General features: G+C 39.9%; 1 protein-coding gene and 1 long non-coding RNA gene across 3 annotated transcripts in view; one reads left to right on the top strand and one right to left on the bottom strand.

Annotated features, from left to right (window-relative positions):
• The window catches only part of bbs9 (Bardet-Biedl syndrome 9), a 180,033-nt gene that overhangs the window by 96,837 nt on the left and 58,768 nt on the right, over nucleotides 1-24,428 (top strand). For both annotated transcript variants that reach the window (XM_040030607.1, XM_040030605.1), the window contains 2 exons: nucleotides 3,127-3,376; nucleotides 12,537-12,647. In XM_040030607.1, coding sequence (XP_039886541.1) covers nucleotides 3,127-3,376; nucleotides 12,537-12,647 — 361 coding nt within the window. The remainder of the gene's footprint in view (nucleotides 1-3,126; nucleotides 3,377-12,536; nucleotides 12,648-24,428) is intronic.
• LOC120732787 lies at nucleotides 20,233-22,631 on the bottom strand. Its single transcript, XR_005695680.1, has 4 exons — nucleotides 22,320-22,631; nucleotides 21,810-21,873; nucleotides 20,918-20,954; nucleotides 20,233-20,291 (listed from the first exon to the last, which is right to left on the bottom strand). It is a non-coding gene; the product is annotated as an uncharacterized LOC120732787 (long non-coding RNA).

Below are 24,428 nucleotides of genomic sequence, written 5' to 3'. Positions count from 1 at the left end.
TTTGTCTTTGTTGGTACTTCAACAGTGGAACATTGAAGCTATACAGGTTTAAAGGCCCAACTATTCATAACTGGTTCTGTTTGTCTAAGCTAATAATACCACATGTGCTTTATTTTAATGTGTTTGTTTGTAATGCGGCATAATGCGGAGTTAATGTATGACTCAAAAAACACTTTTCAGTCACGAACTGTTAACAATTTAGCATCAATTTCTCTCACTCAGTGATGCGATTGGTATTGTTCTCACTGAATATCAGCTTTTTTGTGCACTCAAGAAAAAACAAGGTAAAAATGGCGTTTTAATATTTTGGATAATCATACATTCAGTGTTATTCAACAGGGTACTTTTATTTACTGATGTAATCCATGTCTATACAGTGTCAATATACACAAAACTAAAGCTTTCCACTCTGAAGTGTTGGTAAAAGTTCAAAAAAGATTCCTTTTTGCTATCATAAACACAAGGAAAATAGAAGCTCTGTCATGCTTCTTTGCTGCTGCACTTGTACAACTTCTCTTTTCAAAAAGTCTTCAAAGATGACCCAATAATACAAAACCTCTCTTGTTTCTTGGTACAGAAAACAAGTTCCTCTTCTATTTCTGCATTAGTGGGAACTTTGCCGTAATTTATCGCTCTGGCCTTGATCCAAAGCCGCTCAGCTCCACCTTTCTTTGCTTCCTTTCTTCTCCTTCAGGAGGATGAATGTCTGCAGTTTAGGTTTAGAGACGTTTAATTTTCTTCCGCAGCATGTGGAACGTATGTTTCAGCGAGCGCGTGCATGAGCATGCCAAGTTTCCACAGAAACCTGCAGTTATGTTGTTCCAAGTATTTGATAACCTGGTGAGGTATTGTTGTAAGAATAGGTCACCCACCTCTATCTCGCCTCCTCCTACTCCTCCTCTTTAATTTTTCTCCTTCCAGACTCGTCCAGTGTCTTTTCTTTACTCTTGTCTTTGCTCATCTTTCGGCTTTCCACATGTTTAATTTTTTTTGGTGTCTGCCTTTCCCTCCATCATCATCTCATCTCCTTCAACCCCCCCGACCATTCTCTCTCTCGCTCTTTCGTCCTCTTTTGCTCTCTCTCTCACACTCCTGCATTCTCTCTCTCTCTCGCTCTTTCCCCTGTGTCTGTCTGTATCTCTCTGTCATCATCATTACAGGGTTGATTACCTGTCATTATGGCTCATTAGGGGCCTATCAGCATGGCGGCAGGCAGGAGAACGAGAGGTGTGTGTGTGTGTGTGGGGGGGGGGGTGGATGGTGGAGGGGTACCTGTCAACACACCCTTACCCTCCCAACACACACTCATGCACATACCGCATCATCCTCAGACCTACCCATCTAAATCACCCATTCAAATGAGAGATTCTGGGTTCACTAGTTTTTAGTAGGATGAGTTGGGTATATTCGTGTATGTATGCATGGGTGAAGGATGAGAGATGGTGAACGGGGACAGCAAAAGACCAAACCCTCCTCACTGTTTTTTTACTGTGGCTTTGTGTGTGTGTGCGTGTGTGTTTTCGTTTCTTTCGATTCTGAATGTCTTATCATTTTCTTGCTCTCTCATAAATGTCAAAATTCAACAGGGCATCAAATTAAAAGGCTAAAATAGTTTATTCTAACTATTTGTCTCTTCTCCATCACCTTTCCAAAGTCATGCACTCGTGGTTCTTTCCTCCTCATTTCTTACTCTTTTTATGAGTGGATCCGCCTTGAATTAAGATTTTAATGTATTCTGTTATGCATAACTTGTATCCTCTATTCTTTGCTCTAGCTTCTTTTTGCGCCATCCCTTTTTTACTTTAGTGAAGCACAAATCGAACCTCACACCTCCCAGTCTTAGTTCTACATTGTAAACTTGTGTTTCTGTTATTAACTAGCAATCTGATAGTATTTATTATTTTCTCTGAATGTTGATTTCTTGTTTCTGAAAACTTACTAAGACAGTTACTATAATATAGGCCTTCTGTGTCCATTATGTCATTCTTCTTTCAGCCTGTATCTCAATAATTTAAACATACATTACCAGTCAAAAGTTTGAACACATCTTCTCATTTAAGCGTTTTTCTTTATTTTTACTACTTTCTACTTTGTACATACATATTGAAGACATCAAATATATGAAGCAAGATATATGGGATTATGTAGCAAAGAAAAAATTGATAAATAACTCTAAACTTGTCTGAAATTTTAGATTCCTCAAAGTAGCCACCCTTTGCTTTGTTGACAGTGCTGCAAACCCTTTTCTTAATAAGGGTCATGATTTAGTCACCTGAAATGGTTTTCAGTTCACAGGTGTGCCTTGTCAGGGTTCATTTGGGGAATTTCTTACCTTCTTGGTTGGGACCATCAGTTGTGTTTTAGTCAGGTTGTTACACAGCTGACAGCCCTATTTGACCACTTTTAGAATTCATATTATGGCAAGAACCAATCAGCTAAGTAAAGAGAAACAACCGTTCATCATTACTTTAAAATTGCTAAAACTTTGAATGTGTCCCCAAGTGCGGTTGCAAAAACCATCAAGCGCTACGATGAAACCGGCACACATGAGGACCGTCGCAGGAATGGAAGACCAAGAGTCACCTCTGCTGCTGAGGATAAATTCTTCCGAGTCACCAGCCTCAGAAACCGCAAGTTAACAGCACCTCAGATTAGGGCCCAGATAAATGCCACACAGAGTTCCAGTAGCAGACATATCTCTACATCAACAGAGGAGACTGCGGAAATCAGGCCTTTATGGTCAAATAGCTACTAAGAAACCACTACTAAAGAAAGGCAAAAAGGAGAAGAGATTTGTTTGGGCCTAAAAACACAAGGAATGGACATTAGACCAGTGAAATCTGTGCTTTGGCATGAGATGGATCACAGAGTGAAGGCAAAAGGGGCAAACAAGTGCTCAGCATCTCTGGGAACTCCTTCAAGACTGTTAGAAAACCATTTCAGGTGACGACCTTATGAAGCTCATTGAGAGAAGAGTGTGCAAAGCAGTAATCAAAGCAAAGGGTGGCTGTTTTGAAAAATCTAAAATATTGAACATGTTTTGACACATTCAGTGAGAATCTACAATGTAAATAATCATGAAATGAGTGGTAGTGTATGAGGTAAGCTTCCTATTTCTTTCCACAGGGTTGGGAAGAGAGCTGTGATGCCGCCGTCTCCCACCTCCTACGAACCTGCTTGTCACAGAACCCCAAGGACCAGGCTACTTCTCTGGCGCAGACAGGAGGATCAGTGCTGGGCCTCCCCAGTGACACTGCCCGTCTCAAGAAGCACATCACCCTGCTTTGTGAACGAATCGGCAAAGGAGGACGTCTCACCCTGGCCTCTGAGGCTAATGTCCAGGTCCCTGCTCAAGTCCAGAATCTCGCTGTTCCTGGTGAGTCATTGGTTTACTTGTCTACATTCCACTTAGACTGACTCAAAATTAGACTCAAAATTTCCTTTTTAATACATTTAGGACGGGATGAGGCGACCCTGAGCCATCTTTCAGTTATGCTACTAAATACTCAGGTTGCCGGGCTACTTCAAGGCCATTGCTGCTGTAAATTAACACTGTATAAATAAAAATGAATTAAACTTAAGGTAACCCTATTTAAAGGTTGTTACTCTGCCTCTCTGTTGAGTTGTTGGTTTTAGTATTTTAGATAAATGCAACCATGGGATTATAGGATGGGAACTTCCCATTCATCATTTTAGTCAAAATACTTTAATTCTGCTGTTTCTTGCAGAAAACAAACAGTTCCAGCAATGTAAATACTGAATGATCCAACTAAAGTATCAAAGAATTTGGGAGGGAACTGCATTGCTACCAGATTGCTGACTGAACAGTTTCAGTGGTAAAATCAGTGGTGTGTGTGTGTGTACCCATGTGTTGTAATCTGTGCATGTTATACTGTGTGCGTGCTGGTGGACAGCCTTGTAAGCTGGTCCCTTGGTGCAGATTTTAAGGCTCAGCAGGCAAAAACACGGACCCTATTCATTTAACACCTTACAGCCAACACAGAGACTCATATTTAAATGCATCAGTACATGCACCCTTGAAATAATATACACAGGTATGTGAAAAAAATAATAAATAATACCACTACAAACAGGTACACATACACAGCTGCATAAGTTACACAGTGCAGGCACATGCATAAAAAATATACACTCACATAATTTTTGCAAGGTAGACACTCGTAAAATCATGCATATACATGCAAATACATAAACTCTTTCACTCAGGCACCTTATGGATCATTTACTCTTGGCAGAAGTTTTAAAGGACCTTTTGACAGATCATCAGTTACACTCTTTAAGCCCAACCCCTACTGCCTTTCTTACCTCCTTGTACTCTTCCTTCTCTTAACTCTCTTTTATAGTAAAAACCAAAATGTACACCCACCGGTCACTTTAGGTATTCTTTGCTACTATTGGGTTGGACCTTCTTTTGGCTTAATTCTTCATGGCACAGATTCAACAAGGTGCTGGAAACGTTCCTCAGACATTTTGGTCTATATTGATATGACATCACACAGTTATTGTAGATTTGTTATCTGCAGCTTCATGATGTGGTCCATTTCACCACATCCCAAAGGTGCCCTATTGGATTTAGATCTAGAGGCCAGAGCTTCTTGACATGGTGCTGGAAACAGCTAAAAGAAGATGGGTACGCTGTGGTCATAAAGGGATGGACTAATTAGCAACAATACTCAGGGGGCGCTGTGTCATTTAAACGATGCTCAGTTGGTACTAATGGTCCCCCAAGCTCTTACAAAAGGAACAGCACCCTGAACTGTTAATGCAAGACAGGACGAATCCATGCTTTCATGTTGTTTATGCTAAATTATGACCGTGCTATCCGAGGCAGCAAAAATCAAAACAAATCAGCTCTTCTGCTCTTCAACAGTCTTCTGTTGGTAACCCAGTGCAAAGTGTAGCCTCAGTTTTCTGTTTTTAGCTGACAAGATTAGAACCCATTGAGGTCTTCTGCTGGTTATTTGAGTTACTGTTGACTTCCTGTCACTTCTCAATCCCTTATCATTGGGTCAATAGATATTTGTATTTACAGACAGACAAACAGACAACAGACAAACATCTTTTGTATGTTCAGTATTTTTTATGTCTAGTTCTGTTTGACCAAAACCAACCAAATTTAGTTTAAAATTGACAGTTCGATTCTTTTCAGTCAAGACATGTTCTGTCTTATAAAAAGAAGTGGTTAATTCCTGGAAATCTGCATATTTTGCTGGTGTGATTTATCAGTGAAGATGTGGCCTAATAGCATAGGGGACATGACAGTGCCTGGTGGTGCCAAATGGTTTTCCAGGACCATGTTTGCTTGTTTGCTTTTTATTTATGCACATTCTAGGGTCTAGGGACAACGCACGTTAATCAGCATAATTAATCAGTGTATGAATATGCAAGTCATAGCCGCGGTATTTAGTTTAAATTCTTGTTCCCTTGCCAGATGTTAAATCAGCTCATTTGAGTTTACTGCAGAGTCAGTGCTGCTGACACCTACTGTCCAGCAGTTTTAAGGTAAACGTGTAAATGTGCATGGCCGCATGAGGAAGTTGTAATCCTCCACATACACCATGAGATTTGTGGATCCATTTGTTTTTGAGAATTAGTACTGTACTGTGTGTGTGTGTGTGTGTGTGTTTGTGTGTTAGAGAGAGAAACAGAGAAAGAGGTCTATAAAGTGTTAAAAGCATGTTTATAAGTGATTATAGTGATTACAGTAATTCGGCGCATAGTTCAGTGGAGCCGAAGTCGGTCAATAAAGCGTGTTGTGTGTGTGAGAGAAAGACAGAGAGAGAGAGAGTGAATGTGTTTGTATTTACGTTTTCTTGTCATGCGGTCTCTCCTTTCTCTTTTGGTCTTCTGCCAAAATTGACACAGATGTAGACACCACATACACACACACACACACAAACACACACACACACACACCCACGCTGCACTGCAGTAAACAGGCGTTCGCTAACCCTGTCAGATGTTGCTTTTTCACCCGGCCGTAAACATGCACACTTGTTTACGTTTCCAACAACACCGACAGCAACCGTTTTACTCCAAGACCACAGAAACACACACAAACGCATACACACTGAAATACCGCACAATAAGTCTCACTTCATTGGTAGGGAAACCCAACAAAACACACACACACACACTTCTAAGCACATTATCGTCTCTGCTTGTCTTTTCCAGAAGTATAGAGAAGGGAGGACCTGGTTTGGTTCATGCTGGTTGGTCAAATGCTCAAAATCTGGTTGAAGGCAAACTTTAAAATCTTCGTGGATTTCATTTAAAAAATAAAATCTGTTGCAGTATGCAAAATGTATTAATGAGTTGAGCACTTAATGAGAATAGAGCCCATTTGGTCAATGGATAATGAAATATCTCTCTTGTAATAAATTCTTGTTCTGGACGTCACTTCAGCTACTGGAAAATTACAGGAGGTGGAACGGGCCGTGGAGTGGGAGCTCGGAGAAATCTGGTGATGCATATCCCATATACACTATAAATACTAGTATTCCAGTTACTAATTACCGGTTGCTATTTACACAGGCGGCAATGTTTAGAAACACAAACCAGCAGTTTTTTAAAAAGGTTAATCTAGTTTTACTGTAACCATTGATCTGACTTGTTCCACTGTATGTTTTGGTTTATTGGTTTCTGCGTACTGTAGTCTGTGAAGTATAGATCTAAATCTTGTAGTATAGTAGCATATGCAAGCCAGATATAACAATTACAGTATATCAATACATAAAGGACATATTAGGAACATTAGTATATTCCAACTGGGTGTGTAGTTTTATCTGGCTAACATGTATCCCACCGTATCTCTTGTTGTCTATATGTTTCTCGCTGCGTCATGTGACCTTGTGTCTTACCCTGATGACATCATTTGGACCAACTTGAAGCTTCAGCAGCTGTACTTTGTACACATACACACACCTGCTGAAATCAGGACTGTTTATCACATGGTTCATTAGTCAGCGCGCTGTCAGCATAGCTCTTCCTTCAGCTAAAGAGGTGTGTATATAGATGCCTGCTCCCACCCACACACATACATACACTATCTAAACAAGATGACAAGATGAAGAGTTATTTGACTGCATGAGCAATATTTTTTTTTCCACAAAAAACTCATTGTCGTCAATCCCATCTGTGCGCTATGTCCTGTTTATTCTGGTGGTTTCTTCACTGAGGAATCTGCAGTTCATCTTGTATATTAGTCTTTTTTTTAATCAATGGCTGATCTCTTGTTTATCTTATTCTGTTGTACACTGCTGTTTTTGTTTCTCTTCTCTTTTTACGTTATGCCACATGTTTCACTAATGAATCAAACCCTGTTTTATTTCTAGCATTTAGCATTTTAACATCCTCACTTTTTTCTTTCTTTTACACTCCTCTCCTAATGAACTCAGAAGAGATTGCTTATATTCACAGTCCAGTTAAAGCAAGCAGACACTCTACACACACACACACACACCCCTATAGCACAAGTGTGTCGCAGTTATTTTCACAGTGTTCCACTGGTAGCTGTGGTTTGGGGCCTGCATCTATTTTAGACTTAAAGAGAGAGGAAAAGATTGGCTGCGTTTGCATGAGCGTGCACACACATGTATGTCTGTGTGTGCATGTGGAAGGTCAGAAGACACAGCAGAGATTGAACTACATGCACTGTGTGTAAGTGTAGGTCATGTTTTGTGTGTGTTCTTGTTCAGCTGTCTTTGTTCTCTTGCTGTGGTGTTCAAATGGAAGAGTTTTCCTCCACAATGCTATATATAAAACAGCAGAGTTCTATTTTTAGAGGAGATTGAACAGTTTACTGAAATTTGTTTAGTAATTCACACTTAGAGTTAGACTTTCTTTTTTAGGCAGAAAACTATAAGTATTCTTTCCTGAGCTGTTAAATATTCGTTGCCTAAAATTGCTTGTTTACATTTGTTTTTAGTTTTTAGTGATTTTATTGCAGTAGAAAAAAAAATGTTTGCAGGAACGACTCATAATGGGTTTTTTTTTGAGGTGCTTTTGCCGTACTCATATGTGGTTTGTAAGTTTAGACTGTGAAGACTAGACAAAAGATACCAGGTGTCTGATTCAAGCACACAACTTTTTTTAAAGAATCACACTTCCTGGATTTTGATGTGTGTTTTCAAAAGAATGTTGCTTTGAGGCTGTGTGTGTGCAGAAATGTGCAGGTCTAATGTACTGAACATTTATATATATGTGTGTACAATTATGTATATTGACGGGGGGAAGAAACGTAAAAGCCCACAGCCAAATTGCTGGTAACCACAGCGGCATAGTATCACCCCCATCTTCAAACCGCAGCCCAGAATAAAGCAGGAATGCATTGGTGTCTCCGTACTGCAAACCAAGAAAGAAATGTCTATTGAAAGCATCTTAACCCCTCAACCAAGCTGCCCAAACTGTTCCAAAACTGTCCTAAAGCAGCCCCAAACTGTCACAGACTGGCCCAAATGGTCCCACGCCGTCCCACAATGTCTCAAATCATCACAAAATGGCTTAAACTTTCTTCAAGCTGTCCTCAAATTGTTGTTAAGTGACCCAAACCATTCCCATATATATACAAACAGATCCACAAATGCTCAGATTGTCTCTTAGGCTGAACACATTTTCCAAACGTCCAAGACAATTTCCCCAACTATGTCTCCTAAACTTTTCTTGTATCTCCTAATAAGCGCTAAACTTCTATTTGTTTTGGGTTTTGTTTTGTTTTTTCAGATTCAGGAGTTGTGTAGATATTTATTGTGTAAGCACAGAAAATAGAAGCTGCATTGTGTCTTTAACAGGCAGAAGAGCTGACCATGCCGTTCCCATTTGGGAATCCATTCAGAATGAAGTATAGATTATGATAACTGTTATTTATACTGCTAATACTACTCATGCTTACACTTTTTCTGCTATTGCTAGTAGTAGTAGTAGTAGTAGTTATATACTTGTTATTATAGTTTGTGGGTGGCCTATCCAAACAATGATTAAATAGGCAGTCACATCTATTCTATATTCTATTGCTTCTTTGCGTGCAAAATATATAGCAGTCTAAATCTTAAGATTCTGTAAAACTGATAGCTCATCAAATGAGATAAATATAGACTAACTGTAACAGAGCACAACGTCACAACTCTAACCAGGTGGTATAATACCTACTATTTACAGAATGAGGGACAGGCTGGAATGTGTTGGAGGTCAGTGGTAAGAGACAGTCTGTGTGTTTCAGAGTAAGTTGCTCCAGAGGTGGGCTATTTCCTTACCTTATGTTGATGTGAGAATGAGGTTAAAACACATACACACACCCACAGATCCACACATTCCCCGTGAAATTGTAAGACAGCCTTAGAAAAACACCTTCCCAATTAAGAGTGAGGCATATCCCATTTCAAACAACTGGGAGTGTGTGTGTGCGTGTGTGTGCACGCCTCTCTGTGCATGTGAAGCCACAGGCTGTGCTCTCACCAAAGAGAACAAGATTGGCTTTAGAAAAGGCCAGGATAAATATTAGAGAGGACTTAGGATAATCTGCACTCACACATACTCACACAGATGTAGACTCGGTGGGGGAGATGGAGACACACACATTCTCAGACACCTTAAGGTAGACGCAATGGCAGACACACACACACACACACTCTGCTCTCATACATGCACAGACACACACACAAGACAAAGAAACAATGTGTGGCGTGCACATTAAATGAAAGTACCGTGAAACTGGACAGATTCCTCAGGGAGCCGCAGAAATGGGGAGAGAGGGAAGGATGATAGGAAGGAAGGAAGTGAACGAGGATCAGAATATGGGAGGATGAGAAATAAAGTTGGAAGGAGACAGAAAAAGAAGGGAACTGAAGAAAAGAAGAAGGGAACTGAAGAAAAGAAAAAGGGATGAGGAGTGGACAGAGAATGACAAAAGGAAGTAAAGGAGTAGAAAGAACGAAAGATCAGATGGCGACAGGGATAAAAAGAGGAAGAGGAGACAGAGAGGGGAGTAGAGGAATGAAGAAGTGATGAAGAGGAGACAAAAAGGGAGGGATGGAAAGGGAGGGGGAGGCTTGATGAGGAGACTGTGAGGTAGGACAGAGAGAGACAAGGCGTCCAATTCATCGGCCTCAGGAGCTCCCTAAATCCACACTGATCCATGGGATTCTAGCAGGGATTTCGTCACGCAGACACAATCACTCCTCTCACACATCCAGGTTCTCTCTCACACACACACACACACACACACACACACACACACACACACACACACACACACACACACACACACACACGCACACACACACACACACTTTAAAACCTGATGTTTGATGCTGTTATTTCATTGCTACATTTACCTTTCTCTGAAACATCTTGAAAGATTTTGTTTATATTACATATGTTGGTGCAAATGTATAATTCAATCTCGATGCAAGAGTCAAAAAGTGAAAGTTAATTTTGAAAAAAAATTCTTACACAATTGGACAGATGAAGAAATATCAAAAACTGTTCAGAGTTGAACTCTGAGCCACATTTTACTTGCATTAGGAAAACAAATACCTATTACATGTTTGTAGCAAAAAAGTTTTCATTTTATTTATTCAGCTTTATTTTCTTCATGGTTGACGAGAATGCAAAATTAAAACATGAATATTTTGATGTCTTGCATCAGACTTGGTACATTTACAAATGCAAATTTTCAAGAAAACGTATTGTTAAATAACTCTTGTTTCGTAGTTCACATTTGGTTTAGATTTGCATTTCTTTGTCTTTCTGCTTTTAGTTTGTTGGTAGTTCTGGGCACTTTCAGTTTTGTATTCTGGCTCCTTTCTCTTCATGATTTTATTCTCAGTCCTGGTTCAGTCTCCTTTTATAATTTGCACTTACATTTCGTTTTCCTGCCCTCCTGTGTTTTCCCTGTCAAGTATGCATATTTGTTCTCGTGTTTAATTACTTTCCGTTTTATTTTGTTGGTCTTTTGTCTCTTATGCTTTGTATTTAGTTTTACATGCCTTCGCGTGTTTTCTCAATTAGTTTCAGCTGTCCGCCCAGGTGTCTCCTGTTTCCCCTCATCACCTTGTATTTATTCTCTCAGTTTGTCTCAGTTCTTTGTCACGTCCTCCCTCATTCCCCATGGTTTTGTGTATTTAAGCGCGGTGTTCCTCTGGTTTTTGGATGCCTTGTTTCTACTCAGAGTTTGTTCTGTATTTTGTTCAATTTTAGCATTAAAGCTGTCTCTCGTGTCCTGCATTCGCGTCCACCTTTTGCCTGCTACATAGCAGCAGGCCTACATAACGTTATTAACAATTCGGAATCATTATAAACCATTAGAAATGAAAATGCAAAAACAATGTTCAACTTATAGGAAAAGAATGCTAACGGTGACATCTTAAATATGGTATGAGTCCTGTCTCGTCAGTTACTTGCGCTGATTGTTATACATGTCTTTTCTGTTATTTGTAAATGTTGATTTAAATAGAAAACATAAGACTAAATAGCTTAATTATTACCCAATTGCTATGAAATGTGATTTGGTACAACATTTTGTTACAGGTCAGACACTATAACACTTGGATTATTACCAATCATAGGGGCTTTAATTGTGTAACATATAAATGGCTTCTACAGGCCAAAGACATTAAATTGGTGGGGTTAGGTTAACTGGTGATTCTAAATTGCCCATAGGTGTGAATGTGAGTGCAAATGGTTGTCTGTCTCTAAAACAGATTGGCGACCTGTCCAGGGTGTACCCCGTCTCTTGCCCTAAGACAGTTGAGATGGGCTCCAACCCCCATGCGACCCTGAATTTGATAAGCGGAAAAGGATGGATGGATGGATAAATTAAGATGGAAATGACTGAAAAAACAGCCACACCCATCGTTTGCAGCAACCACTTGCAGAGTTTTATGTTGATGATCGTTCATTGGACAAAACATGCAAATTTTTATATGTATCACATGTACACGAACATTCAAACATTAGGTTGGATTTACGTGCATAAAAATGACAGTACATTCCCTCGATCATGCAGTTTGTGGATACAAATACACAGAATAACTGCAATGTATTTGAAGTAAATATTTTAATCGATTGCAATATAGATATTACAGATCTGTGTACCCTAGGCAGTATATGGGCTAGATTTCATCAAGTTTGAACATGTTGTCTAGGGTTAGGAGTTTGGGAAAAACATGCAGACATACTTATGTTTTTAATGTGTAGGGAAGGATTAGCTGCTTTGTATTTAGAACACATTAGTTACTAAGTAATGAATGTAATGAAATAAGACTATAGGAATTCCTAGTTATTCCATACATTGACAATCTAATCAGGACTGCAACTGTGCTGCTCCTTGGATACAAAGATTTATGTTGTTCTGGCAACCCAATGGCTTTGCAGCTCAGAGGATCAAAACTGAAAGCAAACTTTATCTTCACAGACACTGCATCACACGTGTGTGTCATAACAATGTGTTTTTAAGAAAAAAAGAAGGAAAAAAAGACTTATTTTTGTAATGATTTTCCTTCATATCTTTCACTCAGGAGGTGTTGAGCCCATAGCAGAGCTGGCTGGTGATGGGGAGGAGATTGAAGTTCCACAGGAGGCGACCAAGTTCATTAAGAAGAAACAACCATCTAAGAAAACCAAGAAAGGTAGGATCACAAACTCTATTTCCTTCTTTTGTCTCTTTATTTGGAGCTGGATATTCTCCAGCTCTTAGGCTCATCCGTGGCTCTGCTTCTTCTTGTCACACTTCCAAGCAGCCCATATCACCCCAGCAGTACATCCGCTGCATTGCTCCCAGTTTTTTACTGAATCCTAACCGGAGGCCTGACAGTGATATCTGTTCTCTGTCTGTCACACTGTTGTAATCCACCTCTGTTTTCCTCACAGCATCATGCACTTTCTCATCTGTTATTTGTATGTAACGCTTTGACTGCTGTTGGCTCGTGGTCTGGAGAATCTGCATGGTTTTGATTCTGATCTGTGCCAAAAGATCAAATCAAACAGCAAATTTGGTTCTTCGGCTACAACACAAATAAATGTGCTTCCTTAGGTTTGTTGATTGTTTCTGTTTAAACCTGTCTCGCGCAGTTTTGTTGGTGTGACTTACAGTATGGGCAAAGTTTTAGATTAATGCTAACAGCTAAATCCTGGCTGGCCTTCTTCCATTGCTGAATTGCTTACAGCAGGCAGTGGATTTATATTTTTTGAATCAGACAGGTTTAAACTGAAAATGTACTAGAGAACAGTTCCACCGGACTGGCAGGTAAGGTTTTGATCCTGGTTATAAAACAAAAGTCTGGAGTGTCTCTTTCAATCAGAATGATTGAACCCCCCCCCCCCCACATTATGACAGGAGATGTTAGATCATGTCCATCTGGTTTACAGTTACCAGGACTTCACTCTCATTTTGTGCTGGGTGTTGGTTGTATTAAGTTCTCACTTTCTTTCCATCCTTCTGGCTCTGCTCTGAGTCTGTTCTTCTATCTATGAGCCTGCACAGGAAATATCTGATTAGAAGAGAAGATATGTGGTCTTGAGTAGAGCTGTGTATTGTGACTATATTTATTGTTCTAATCAAGTGAGTTCTCCTTTCATTCTCTTCCTGCGATTCATCATCCTTTTATTTCTTTTCATTCAAGTTTTTTTCTTCTTTCCTTTCCTCTCTGCTTTTTTTCCCTCTCTCAGTTACTTACCAAATTAGTTTAATCTGAGATGATATAACACATCATTTGAACCACACAGAAAGACACTGGCCTTAACACAAAAACAATAAATACATATTGTTTCCGAGCTCCTGTCTTTGTCACACATACATATACACACACACATGGACCCACATACGCAGCCTCCTGCCAGAAAGGGGCTTCTGGTTTGCATTGAGTACAAATCCGAGTTTTATGACAGTTTGTCTTTCCTAAACCAGGGTGGATAAATTCTCTTTGATGAGCTCTACTTTCGTTAGCGGTTGGGGTGGACGTGTGTGTTACCGTGCACGTACGTGCGCACGCGTGCGGTTAATCCACTCAGGCGTCACCGCTAATGAGAAGGGGAGGTGTGGGAGACACCGAGAAGGCGACACAGGGATCATTAGATACCCACACATATACATACAGTACAGCTATACACACTCACGCACGCTGACACACACATGCACACGCACAGCCAGCATGTTTGTCAGAAGTCTGTGCTCTCTGAGCTTAGATATATGGCTTTCAGGCACACAAGGGGGTAGATGTTGAGGGTATAATATGCCTTTGTTCTTAAATGTGTTTCGGCACTTTTTAAGTCTTGAAAATTCAAGTCTACCATAAAGGAATTACAATCAAGAAATATATAAATATTACAAATAAACATGTATTTTTGTTTAGAGACTTTAAGAATTTCACTTTACTAATTGCAAAAATTACAACGACAAAAAAAAAATATCCAACAGTTGCATTAATTTTGAAATGATGTGACTTAAAGAAAAAAAAAAACACTTTGGTAAACTGCAGCCTAGGAATGACTAAATGACTTAAGCAGATCATTTATATTTCCTCTAAATATTTCTTTCCCATCATGAATGCACTCTTTCCTCAACGAAGGTTTCTTTAATTACTTTATGTAACCCCTCAAACCTCACCAAAATATGCATGTGACATAAAATCTCATTGTATTTTAAAGAAATACTTGGGATCTGCTTTTTTCATTAATTGTGGTTACATGTTTAAACCAAACCAGCGTCTTTGAAATGTGCCAGCTAAAAGCATATAGGCACTAAATTAGACTAGAAAATGTCTGTGTTCTCTCCTGTCCTCAACCTGGAGCAACAAAGTTTTTTTTTCTTGCTTTTGTGAGCCTGTCTGATAAAAGTGCTCTCTATTTCACAAATGTGATATCTGTAAGTATCAGTATATTGAATTACTATATTGCATTTCAATGAGCCAGTGGGAAACTGTGAGTAAATGAATCAGGAAATACTGATGTGAGATTTTATGACTGTAAGCAACAACCCACAGTTACCAGCTGTGTGTGGACTGGAGCCCAGCAGGATCAGAGGTTACTTGCAGTGGCGATGCACCCTGCTGCCGCCAACCTGCTGCTCCGGAACAACTGCTGATTTTCTGAAAGCAGTATAGCACTTGTAATATTGCATTTATTAGCTGCACTGAGCTCATTATTGTCTGTCTGATGAGCCAGAGGTTTTATATCAAAACAGAGACTTAACAGTGCTTCCCTTCTGTGGCTTTCTCTCTTTCTCCCTCTCTCTCTCTCCCTCTCTCACACACACAGACACACACACACACGTCACTTTTGCCAGACATGATTGAAAAAAGCGAAATGAAAATGATCCCCAATTAGTAATGTTTGTCATGGAAACCTCCACAGCAAGTCTGTGGTTTGCGCTTAAATTGAGAAGAGGAAGGAGGGACGAAGGGAATGAGGGAAATGATTTAGGGAAGAGAGGAAGGGGAAAGGAGGGAGTGGGGGGGGTGGGTTTCCATCATGTCCAGACTTGTCCTGTAGCTGCCATTCCTCCTCCTGATCAGACAGAAAGACAGAGGGAGAAAATAAGAAACAGCAGTGGCTTGTAAAGCCCTTTCACATAATAATGTGATTGTTTATTAAACTTTGGAGTGAAAGTCTCTGCAGTCTGTTGGTGTTGCTCAAGGACATTTCAGCATAGAGGATGTTTCCATGTTTAAAGGCCTAACTCGGGAAAACACTGCATGCAATTCACTATAACAATTCACTGTGCCACCACAAAAACTAATTTTGTTAGCATCATGCTTAAGTCGTTACAAGATTATTTTTTTATGCTTCATGCACAAGCCTACATGAGGTTTTGAGTATTTATTCTTCACATCCTTGTTTTGTGTTGAGTCAGTGACCTTTGTTTCTGTCAGCTCGTATAAATAAGATGATGCTGAAAACAAACACATGGCACAAATAAACATAAGGTTTCTTTTTTTTTTTTTTTTACCCAAATATGAACTTTACCAATGACCATTAATCTTTCAGTACTGCCTTGTGCAAAAGCAGATAATTCAGTTTATTTGTCATAGCCACTAGTGCTTAGAAAATAACCTGAAGCTGAGCGTCCTTAAAACAAAAGAACTCATAATAGACTTCAGGAGGCTCAGACAGGTCCACTCCCCTCTCATTATAAATGGAGAATGGGTAGAATCTGTCAACCTTCGTTTCTGGGCAGATCTTACCTGGACCCATAACAGCAATGCTCTGGTAAAGAAGGCCCAGCAGCGGTTGCACTTCGTGGATTCCTGGTTGTTTGATACACATGAGCCATAACTGAAACACGAAGGCAGTGCAGAGGGTAATTAACACCGCCAAAAAAGGTCATTCACTGCCCTCTGCCACCCCTGGAGACTATCGCCAGATCCTCCTGTCTCAGGAAAACCAGGGCCATCGCAGGTGACCCCCCTGCACCCCCGCCCACAATCTGTTTGACCCGGTCGGTGCCTCAGGCTAGTCAGGTTCCACACCTCCACCTGTCAAACAGCTTCTTTCCCTGGGCCTTTCTGACCATCAATAAACACTATCACCCCACACCCCACCCATGCCCACCAAGCTCACCAATCTGAGCCATGGTCTGAGTTACCCTCATCACTCAGATCACTCACACATACTCTAGTCAGACCAAGTCTTTTCTTTGCACTACCTATTTATTTCTGCTGTCTACTATCTATATTTTATTCTGACACAGTTGGTGTGGAGCACCAACTATTCAAGAACTATTTTATTGTATTGTATTCTGTTCTATTCTATTCTAAATTTCACATCACTTGGTGGCTGACCTGGAGTAAATACTGTGTCTGTGGTATCAGACACAATCTGCTTATTACATATCATGCCAGTATATTGGTGATCTTCTGTCAGTGGTTTATGTCTGGCCCAACACGTACAGTAGTATTTTTGTCTTATGGTGGCAAAATGCCAAAACTGCCTTTGGGTAGAAAGGCTAGCTCGTAAATCCCATAAAACTAAAAAGCAGGGTGGTAGAGAACAACTCAGCTTAAAGCCCACATGATGCAGACAAAGACACACACAACTACCTCCGTCTTCCGCCTACCTGTCTATGACTTAAAAGTAATTAGGCACTGTGCCAAAGCCCACACTACACACAGGCCTTTCTGTTAGAGTGCATGGCAGCCGGAAAGCACATTTGGTTTACTTGAAAGGCATCAAAAGGCATCTGAGAGCAGGACAGAGGAGGAGAGAGAGGGTGAGAGAACAGTGGAATAAACTCTCTTTCCTTTCCTTGAAAAGGTGGGATGAAAGAGAGATGAAAGAGAGAGTGTCTACCTTCTTCTCTTTCCTGGTGCTGCATCTTTTTTTTGTTGTTGCTCTGCTGCTCCACCCCTAAAGCCCACCTGGGATCACAGACATGATCCAGAGCAAGGACACACACACACACACACACACACACACACACACACACACACACACACACACACACACACACACACACAAATGACAACATGTAGGCACATACAACCAACTAGGAAGCTATATACAGATTGTGTGAACACACAAGACATTACACACATGCATTTTTACATATCTTTCTTTATTAGAAGAGAAGATTGGACTTGAACTCAGCCCTAACTGTGAGTTCGGTCTCTTACCTCATTTCTCTCCTTGAGTCAGTAGAGGATTCATTAGGTACAGTGTCAGTCTGTGGTCATTGATCTTCTTTAGCCACACCATTATAGATTTATGTTATTAGCAGCAGCAATTAGCAACCATAATAGGGCCTTGACCTTTTTTTACTCAGATCTTCAGAAATCCTGGATGTGTATACTGCCATCAAACATCAGCCATTAACTCCCACAATCATTAGCGTGCTCTATTGGTTATCGATAAAGGTCATTCTGGCATGTCAGTATTGCTTGTGCATCTGGCAGTTTGCATTACCTATTTACTTTCACCCCTTTGAACGTACTTTCTGTATTAGCTTGAAAAGGTTTGTCGATTATGCCTTGAATCCAGATAAAGGCTGTTGCACATTATTGACTCTTTGTAACAGTTAGAAAGAAACAAAAACGAGTGGAAAGAAAATCTGCATTCACACATGAGGTCTGGACAAAATCCAAATCGTGTTGCTCTCTCTCACATGTAGAGCACAACAAGGGATTTTCCATCTTAGATGGATTCCCACTATAGGACACGTTACTCCCACTCACTGTGTGAATTTGTGCTGAGTTTGAATCCAGTCGGTCATTACACAAGGGAGCTGCAAGATAGAGTTCATTATAATTTTCTCATCCTGCTGATTTAGACATTTGTATTCCTAATAATGTCTGCATTGCATTTGTGAAAACCCCTACAGATGAGACAAGCGGATGAATCAGCCTTCGAGGTTATCGGTCATATAAAATTCCCAATGAAAGGTACCCTGTTTCAAACAAGACATCCTAGTAAGTAAACACAATTAGCATTTCCCTGTGTTCACATCATCCAAAGAACTGTGAAAATGTGTCTAATAAATCAGTAATTCAAAAATAAACAAAACAATGCACACATCAAAGACAGCAAATGCGTTTCTTTGTACTTTGCAGCTGAGCAGCTCAATATTTTAGTCAACATTTCATTGCTTGGCTCATCAGCAAGATGTGTTGACAGGAAAACAAGTAATGTTCAATTCAGAGATGTTTTGAAGCTCACTGTAAACCCGAACAAGTTGACTGAACTTAAAACTTTTGTGGAAACTGATTACCTCAAAAGATTTAAGTACACAAACTCATCTCTTCTAAGTATGGGGGTACTCAAAATTTGTATTTATTGTTAACCTAAAAATTTAAAATTATATTTTATATTTTATTAATTGAGCTTTACTCAAAGACTGTATACTTTAATTTCAATATTTTTGTGTTTCTTGTAGTTTATTATTTTGATGCAACACAATGCAATTATATTAGAACCTAAACTCAAATTATCTGATTATTAATTAAAAGATATTTATGTTTCAATGTTTGAGTGTAGACTACTAAAAAAAAAAAAAAAAAAAGTACGGAAATTCAGTTACTTTACATTTTGTTTATTTAACATTTTTTCATGAAAATTTAAAAACATCAAATGTTTTTATAAAACCACTAACATGGAAATCGGCACCATAAAGTGAGCATTATAAATTCTGTGTAGAACATTTATCTTTTTATAAAGTCACAAAGGACGACATCAGTCCTAATTGCATCTTTCTCAAAATACACAAAAATGCAAAACAAAAAGTCAAATACTAATCACTTTTTTTTAAAATAGAAATGAAAAACAATTTTTTAAAATGGGTACAAAGACGATCAGCTTCCAAATAACCAGATAAGGCAGTCAAGTATAGGAAAATTAGGTAAACTGATGGAGTTAAATCCACCCAAAGCCTGTAGTAAACTTAAAGTGCTTCAAACAAAGTGCTCAGTAACAGAGTGCATGTCCTAACAAACATTGCCTTATATTCCTTAAGAGCATGTAGGCAGGGGTTTGCCGCCATCAAGCCCGATGAAGATATTTTGGACAAAGGCAAATGTGTGAACGAGCTTCCTGGGGTAGTCTAAATGCAGAGCATAGATCAAGCCAAACAATAAAGCAAATGCATCTGCAAATCTGGGAATATCACGCATCACCTAGTCGCCTTTCACCACAACAGCCATGCTTGAGGAAGTAAAATGGACTGGACTGGGAAGCGCCGTCGGTAACCACTGTGAGAAGGGCAACTGGAGTGTCAATGAGGGTCGACTCATCCAATGCGTCCGCCTGGAATAGACACAGTATCAATGGTAAATGGCCTGTATTTGTATAGCGCTTTACACATTCAGTAATCCAGACATTCACACACAGGTGATGGCAAGCTACATTGTAGCCACAGCCACCCTGGGGCGAACTGACAGAGGCGAGGTTGCCGGACACTGGCACCAGCGGGCCCTCTGACCACCACCAGTAGGCAACGGGTGAAGTGTCTTGCCCAAGGACACAACGACCGAGACTGTCGGAGCCAGGGCTCGAACCGCCAACCTTCTGATTACAAGACAAACTGCCAACTCTTGAGCCACGATCGCCCCAATTAAATAAGTAAGGTTGGTTTGAGAGAATGTGACAAGCATGACCTGTAATCTAGCAAAACATTCAGCACTGTAGTGGGTTACTTTGTAACGAGTTAGGGTACTCTACTTTTTTTGAAAAATGTACATTAACGTGTTAGCTTCTTGCATTACATAATTTGTAATATGTAATGCAAGAAGGTATACAGGAAGGGCACGAAGTACTGCAGTGCGTTTCACGTTGATATCAGGCGCCTCCTAAAAAGGGAAAAGAAAAGTTCATTTAACGCAAAGTTTTCAGGTGTCATTCTTTGGGGAGAATACATGTTTATGAAACTGCATGACATCAGACTCTACTAAATTTTGGAGACTTTTCTTTTAAGATACAACCTTTCTGTCTCTTGTGACAGAGAGTCTGTTTTTTAATTATTTGACAAAAACCCTACACAGTATTTTAAAATAGTGTTCTCCAGATCAGAGCTGTAATCTATAAAGAACATAGGGTTCAAAGCAAGGAAAAATTGTGTGTTTATCAGTGAAACTTTTAATTTGTGTTAATTTTATCATTATCAATATATGAAATCTTCACCTTAAGGGACTTAATGAATGGTTTCTTCTAAAAATTAGAAATGATTGAGTCATTTCACATCATATGAAAATATTAATTTTTAATACAAATTTGGCCCTACAAAAATGGAAACTCAGTAACAAAGATAATGGAGATTCTCTAAACACGAGCGAATATCACAGTAAAATTGTTGATTGTGATTTACACATTGGATGTATCCTCAGTGATTTGGTACAATTATACAACATTTTATAAGAACTGAACAACTGATGAAACAACTTACTTATGTGACCACATATGAAGTGTTATAACTTACCACAAAAGGTGAACTGTGCCACTGACCCTTGGTAGATCTGCACATGATAAAAAAAAATGCATTATAAATACTAACACAGCTATTAATAATTAAACTGGTGGGGTACATTTAAGATGTTAATGTCACAAAATAAAATAGACTGGTAGAAAGAAGTACAAGGAAATGGTAATGGGGGGAGCCATGAAAATAGATCTTTTCAACATGATTCAGTGTGACAAAGCCAGGGCATGATTTAAAAAAAAACAAACAGGTTGTCACGGTCCTGGGTCAGTGACCCAGTGTTTTGAGTTTCTTGTGCCTCTGAGTTTTTTGAATTATGTTCTTAGTTCTCTTTGTTGTCCCAGCTTGTTCTTTAGTGTAGTGTCTTAGTTTGGTTTTCTTGTATTCTGTTTAGTTCTGAGTATTTGGTAGCTGCCCTCTGTGTTTCTTAGTTGCTCTGTTTCCCCTAGTCTAGTTTGCATCTGTGCTAATTCCTGTTTTACTTTGAAGGTCTGTGTCTCATGTGAGTGTATCCTGCTTTGCTCCCTTGTCTCCTCAGTTCTGATTTCTCCCAGCTGTGCTCTCCTTCTGTGTCTCATTCCCCTCGTTACTTCCCATTGTATTTAAACCCTGTGTTTCTCTGAGTTAGTGTCGCGTTGTCCCTCAAGCTGTGTGTTTCCTCGTGTGCCTCTCTGCAAGCTGTGAGTTTATATTTTCCCAGTTTAGTTTTGTATGCTCGTTTTCTGTGACCAGCAATTAAAGCTGTGATTTTGAGTTCATCCCCTGAGTCTGAGTCCTGCATTTTGGGTCCAACTCCTGCCTGCCGCACAGCGATTCATGACACAGGTCTTTTAACCTAAAAATGTTTTAATGGCCATGAAGAAAGGACTCTTCAATAGATCTTTCAACTCACCTGTGTTTACTGTCTCCACCTGAAATTAATTGCAGTCTGAATTTTTTTTTCTTCGGTCTTCAGCCTTGGAAGAAAAAATAAAAATGAAAACCTTATTAGCACACTAAATATACAACACCTTGCTATATTTCAATTGTTTTAGATAGAAGTTGCCACTGCTAGCTAAGTCACTTTTGAATGATGCTAATGAGAAGAAAAAAAAAAACCTGCCGAACAATGAGGCTGCTGTTGTAAAAACGCCAACTTTCTTGCGTAGGCAAGGGGTCGTTAAAATATCACTAAGACCCTTTATGTGTGATTCTTAGTAAAACTGTGTTTTAATCGGTTAAAACTGACGACATAATCTATGTTTGAAAAAGAGCGCGAACAACCGCGAACAACTATTCACCACCTGGGTCTGTGCTTTTTAACACAACAGCGCATTCGAAAAGAAGTTCTTGCCTGCAACATATTAATATACTTGCTTTTTTACGGAAAAAATAAACATAACAAAGGTTCCGTTTTACTTACAAGTTTCTCCAAATGTGCTCTCCAGTCGCTCAAGAAGGGCAGCCATATTGAACAGAATTTTCTGTCAACGTCGTTCAGGTTAGAGAGAAAACGTCATGACGTAGTTGACGTACACATGCGGAGCTCGGAAAAAAACATTTACTCAAAAATCATAATTAAGAAAGCAGTATTTACTCTTAACTTCTAAGCCATGTACAATTATAACTGTTTGAATCGTTAACCGAACAGAAAAGTTTTAAGTTGTTTCAACTTTGAGGAATTTCAATTGTTATAGCCACAAACTTTATAAGTCAGGTAGACTGTTGGGGTTTACAGTGCTCTTTTATGTGATGATTTGGAACAGATAAGCTTGTAATCCACACGACTATGTGAGTCTTTAGTTTTTTGGCACATAGTGTTCTTGTATTCACACACCGAGTTGGCCATGCTCCATACCTTCATCGCCGAGGTCGCTGCAAGGTGCTGTTTGTTGGTAACCCCTGAAATAGATGTTGGACACCAGATGTCAAGTCAGCCATGAAGAGGCTGAGGAAATAATCCTCCTGTGCTTAGTTAGGTTGTGGGAATTTGTGGTGGCCAACAGGTAGGGGCAGGTTAAAGGTTGTGCAGCTTTGGCAGTAGCTGAAATAGACTTTTGGTCATCCTCAAAGCGTTTCAGGCAAGTTGTCAGGTGGCTAAGGAGAGGGAAAGGATGTTCTGCCCACATGATGCAGTCAGGCTAAAGTGCTGCTTAACTCACATGGGGGCGTAGTTAATCACCGACAAGAATACTTTCTGATATTGTATGCTGAGGTACTGTACTCTTTTGTATAATATATTATACTGAGATCTCCTCAGTTCTGCTGATTCCCATCCTGTTTGTATAACACTGGGCCACCACACAGATCAGACAAGCATCAACCTCTTTGGGGTTCTTGAGGCAGTCAGAGTTTGCCCAAGCAGTAGACTTGTTGATTGTTGATTCTGAGAGACCTCTTCAGGGTCTGAGAGACCCCGAAGAACACCCTGAGAGACATGGTCAAACGCCATGTCTCTCAGGGTGTTCTGTGGTCGGTGCTTCCAGACTTTTAAGGTGTCGGACTTCTTAAAGGTTATTCATACCTTGTAAAACCATAGTGAAAGCATGGCTGTCATTACCAACAATAAGTCTGTATTTTCTGAATTCTCTCAGGGCTGCTCTTTGTCACCTGAATTTCTAGGTATAGCCAAAGGGTGGAAGGTTTGGCAGACTCAATATTCTGTCTTTTCTTTTTGTGGATGATGTGATCCACTTCATTTGAGTGGTGACCTCCAGCTTATGCTGGGGTGGGTTGCAGTAAAATGAAAAGTGGTGGGGATAAGACCTAGCACCTCTAAATCATTGTAACTATCTGTTGTAGCAAAGAGAGAAATCAGGGGCAGGTTAAGGGTAGTGCAGCTTTGACTGTAGCTGAAACAACAAAGTTGATGATTTACTGGTTAGTCTTCGTACTATCACTCATGGCCATGAACTTTGGAAAGTGATTGAAAGTATAAGCAGAAAATGAGTAGAATTACAGTTTGCTCATCAGCAGCTTTTGAGTATGTAGGTGTCTATATTTAGGAATTTAATTTTGAATAGTTTCAAGGTGGTTTCAGGTCTTGTATATGATTCACACAACATGTGAATCTGCCACCTGGCTGTAGCTCAGGTGGCAGAGCAGGTCAGCCACTAATCAGAAGGTCGGTGGTTCGATCCCAGGCTGTCTTCTGGCTGTATGCCAAATATCCTTGGGCAAGATACTAACCCCATGTTTGCCTACTGGTGGTGGTCAGAGGGCCCGGTGGCGCCAGTGTCCGGCAGCCTCGCCTCTGTCAGTGCGCCCCAGGGCAGCTGTGGCTACAATGTAGCTTGCCATCACCTGTGTGTGTGTGAATGGGTGAATGACTGAATGTAGTGTAAAGCGCTTTGGGGTCCTTAAGGACTAGAAAAGCGCCATACAAATGCAGGCAATTTACCATTTACCATATGATACTTCCACCGAATTTACATGCAGACAGATGAATAAATCTACCCAAGCATACGCATCCATTGCAGCTTCCTTCCCAAGTAAGTTGTGTTGTCAGCGACAGAGTGACGCCACTCAGGTA

This window comes from Simochromis diagramma, unplaced genomic scaffold, assembly GCF_900408965.1.
Source record: "Simochromis diagramma unplaced genomic scaffold, fSimDia1.1 OVJJ01000361.1, whole genome shotgun sequence".
Taxonomy (NCBI): domain Eukaryota; kingdom Metazoa; phylum Chordata; class Actinopteri; order Cichliformes; family Cichlidae; genus Simochromis; species Simochromis diagramma.
Note: the sequence above shows the minus strand (reverse complement) of the source record. Positions and strands in the feature narration are given on the sequence as shown.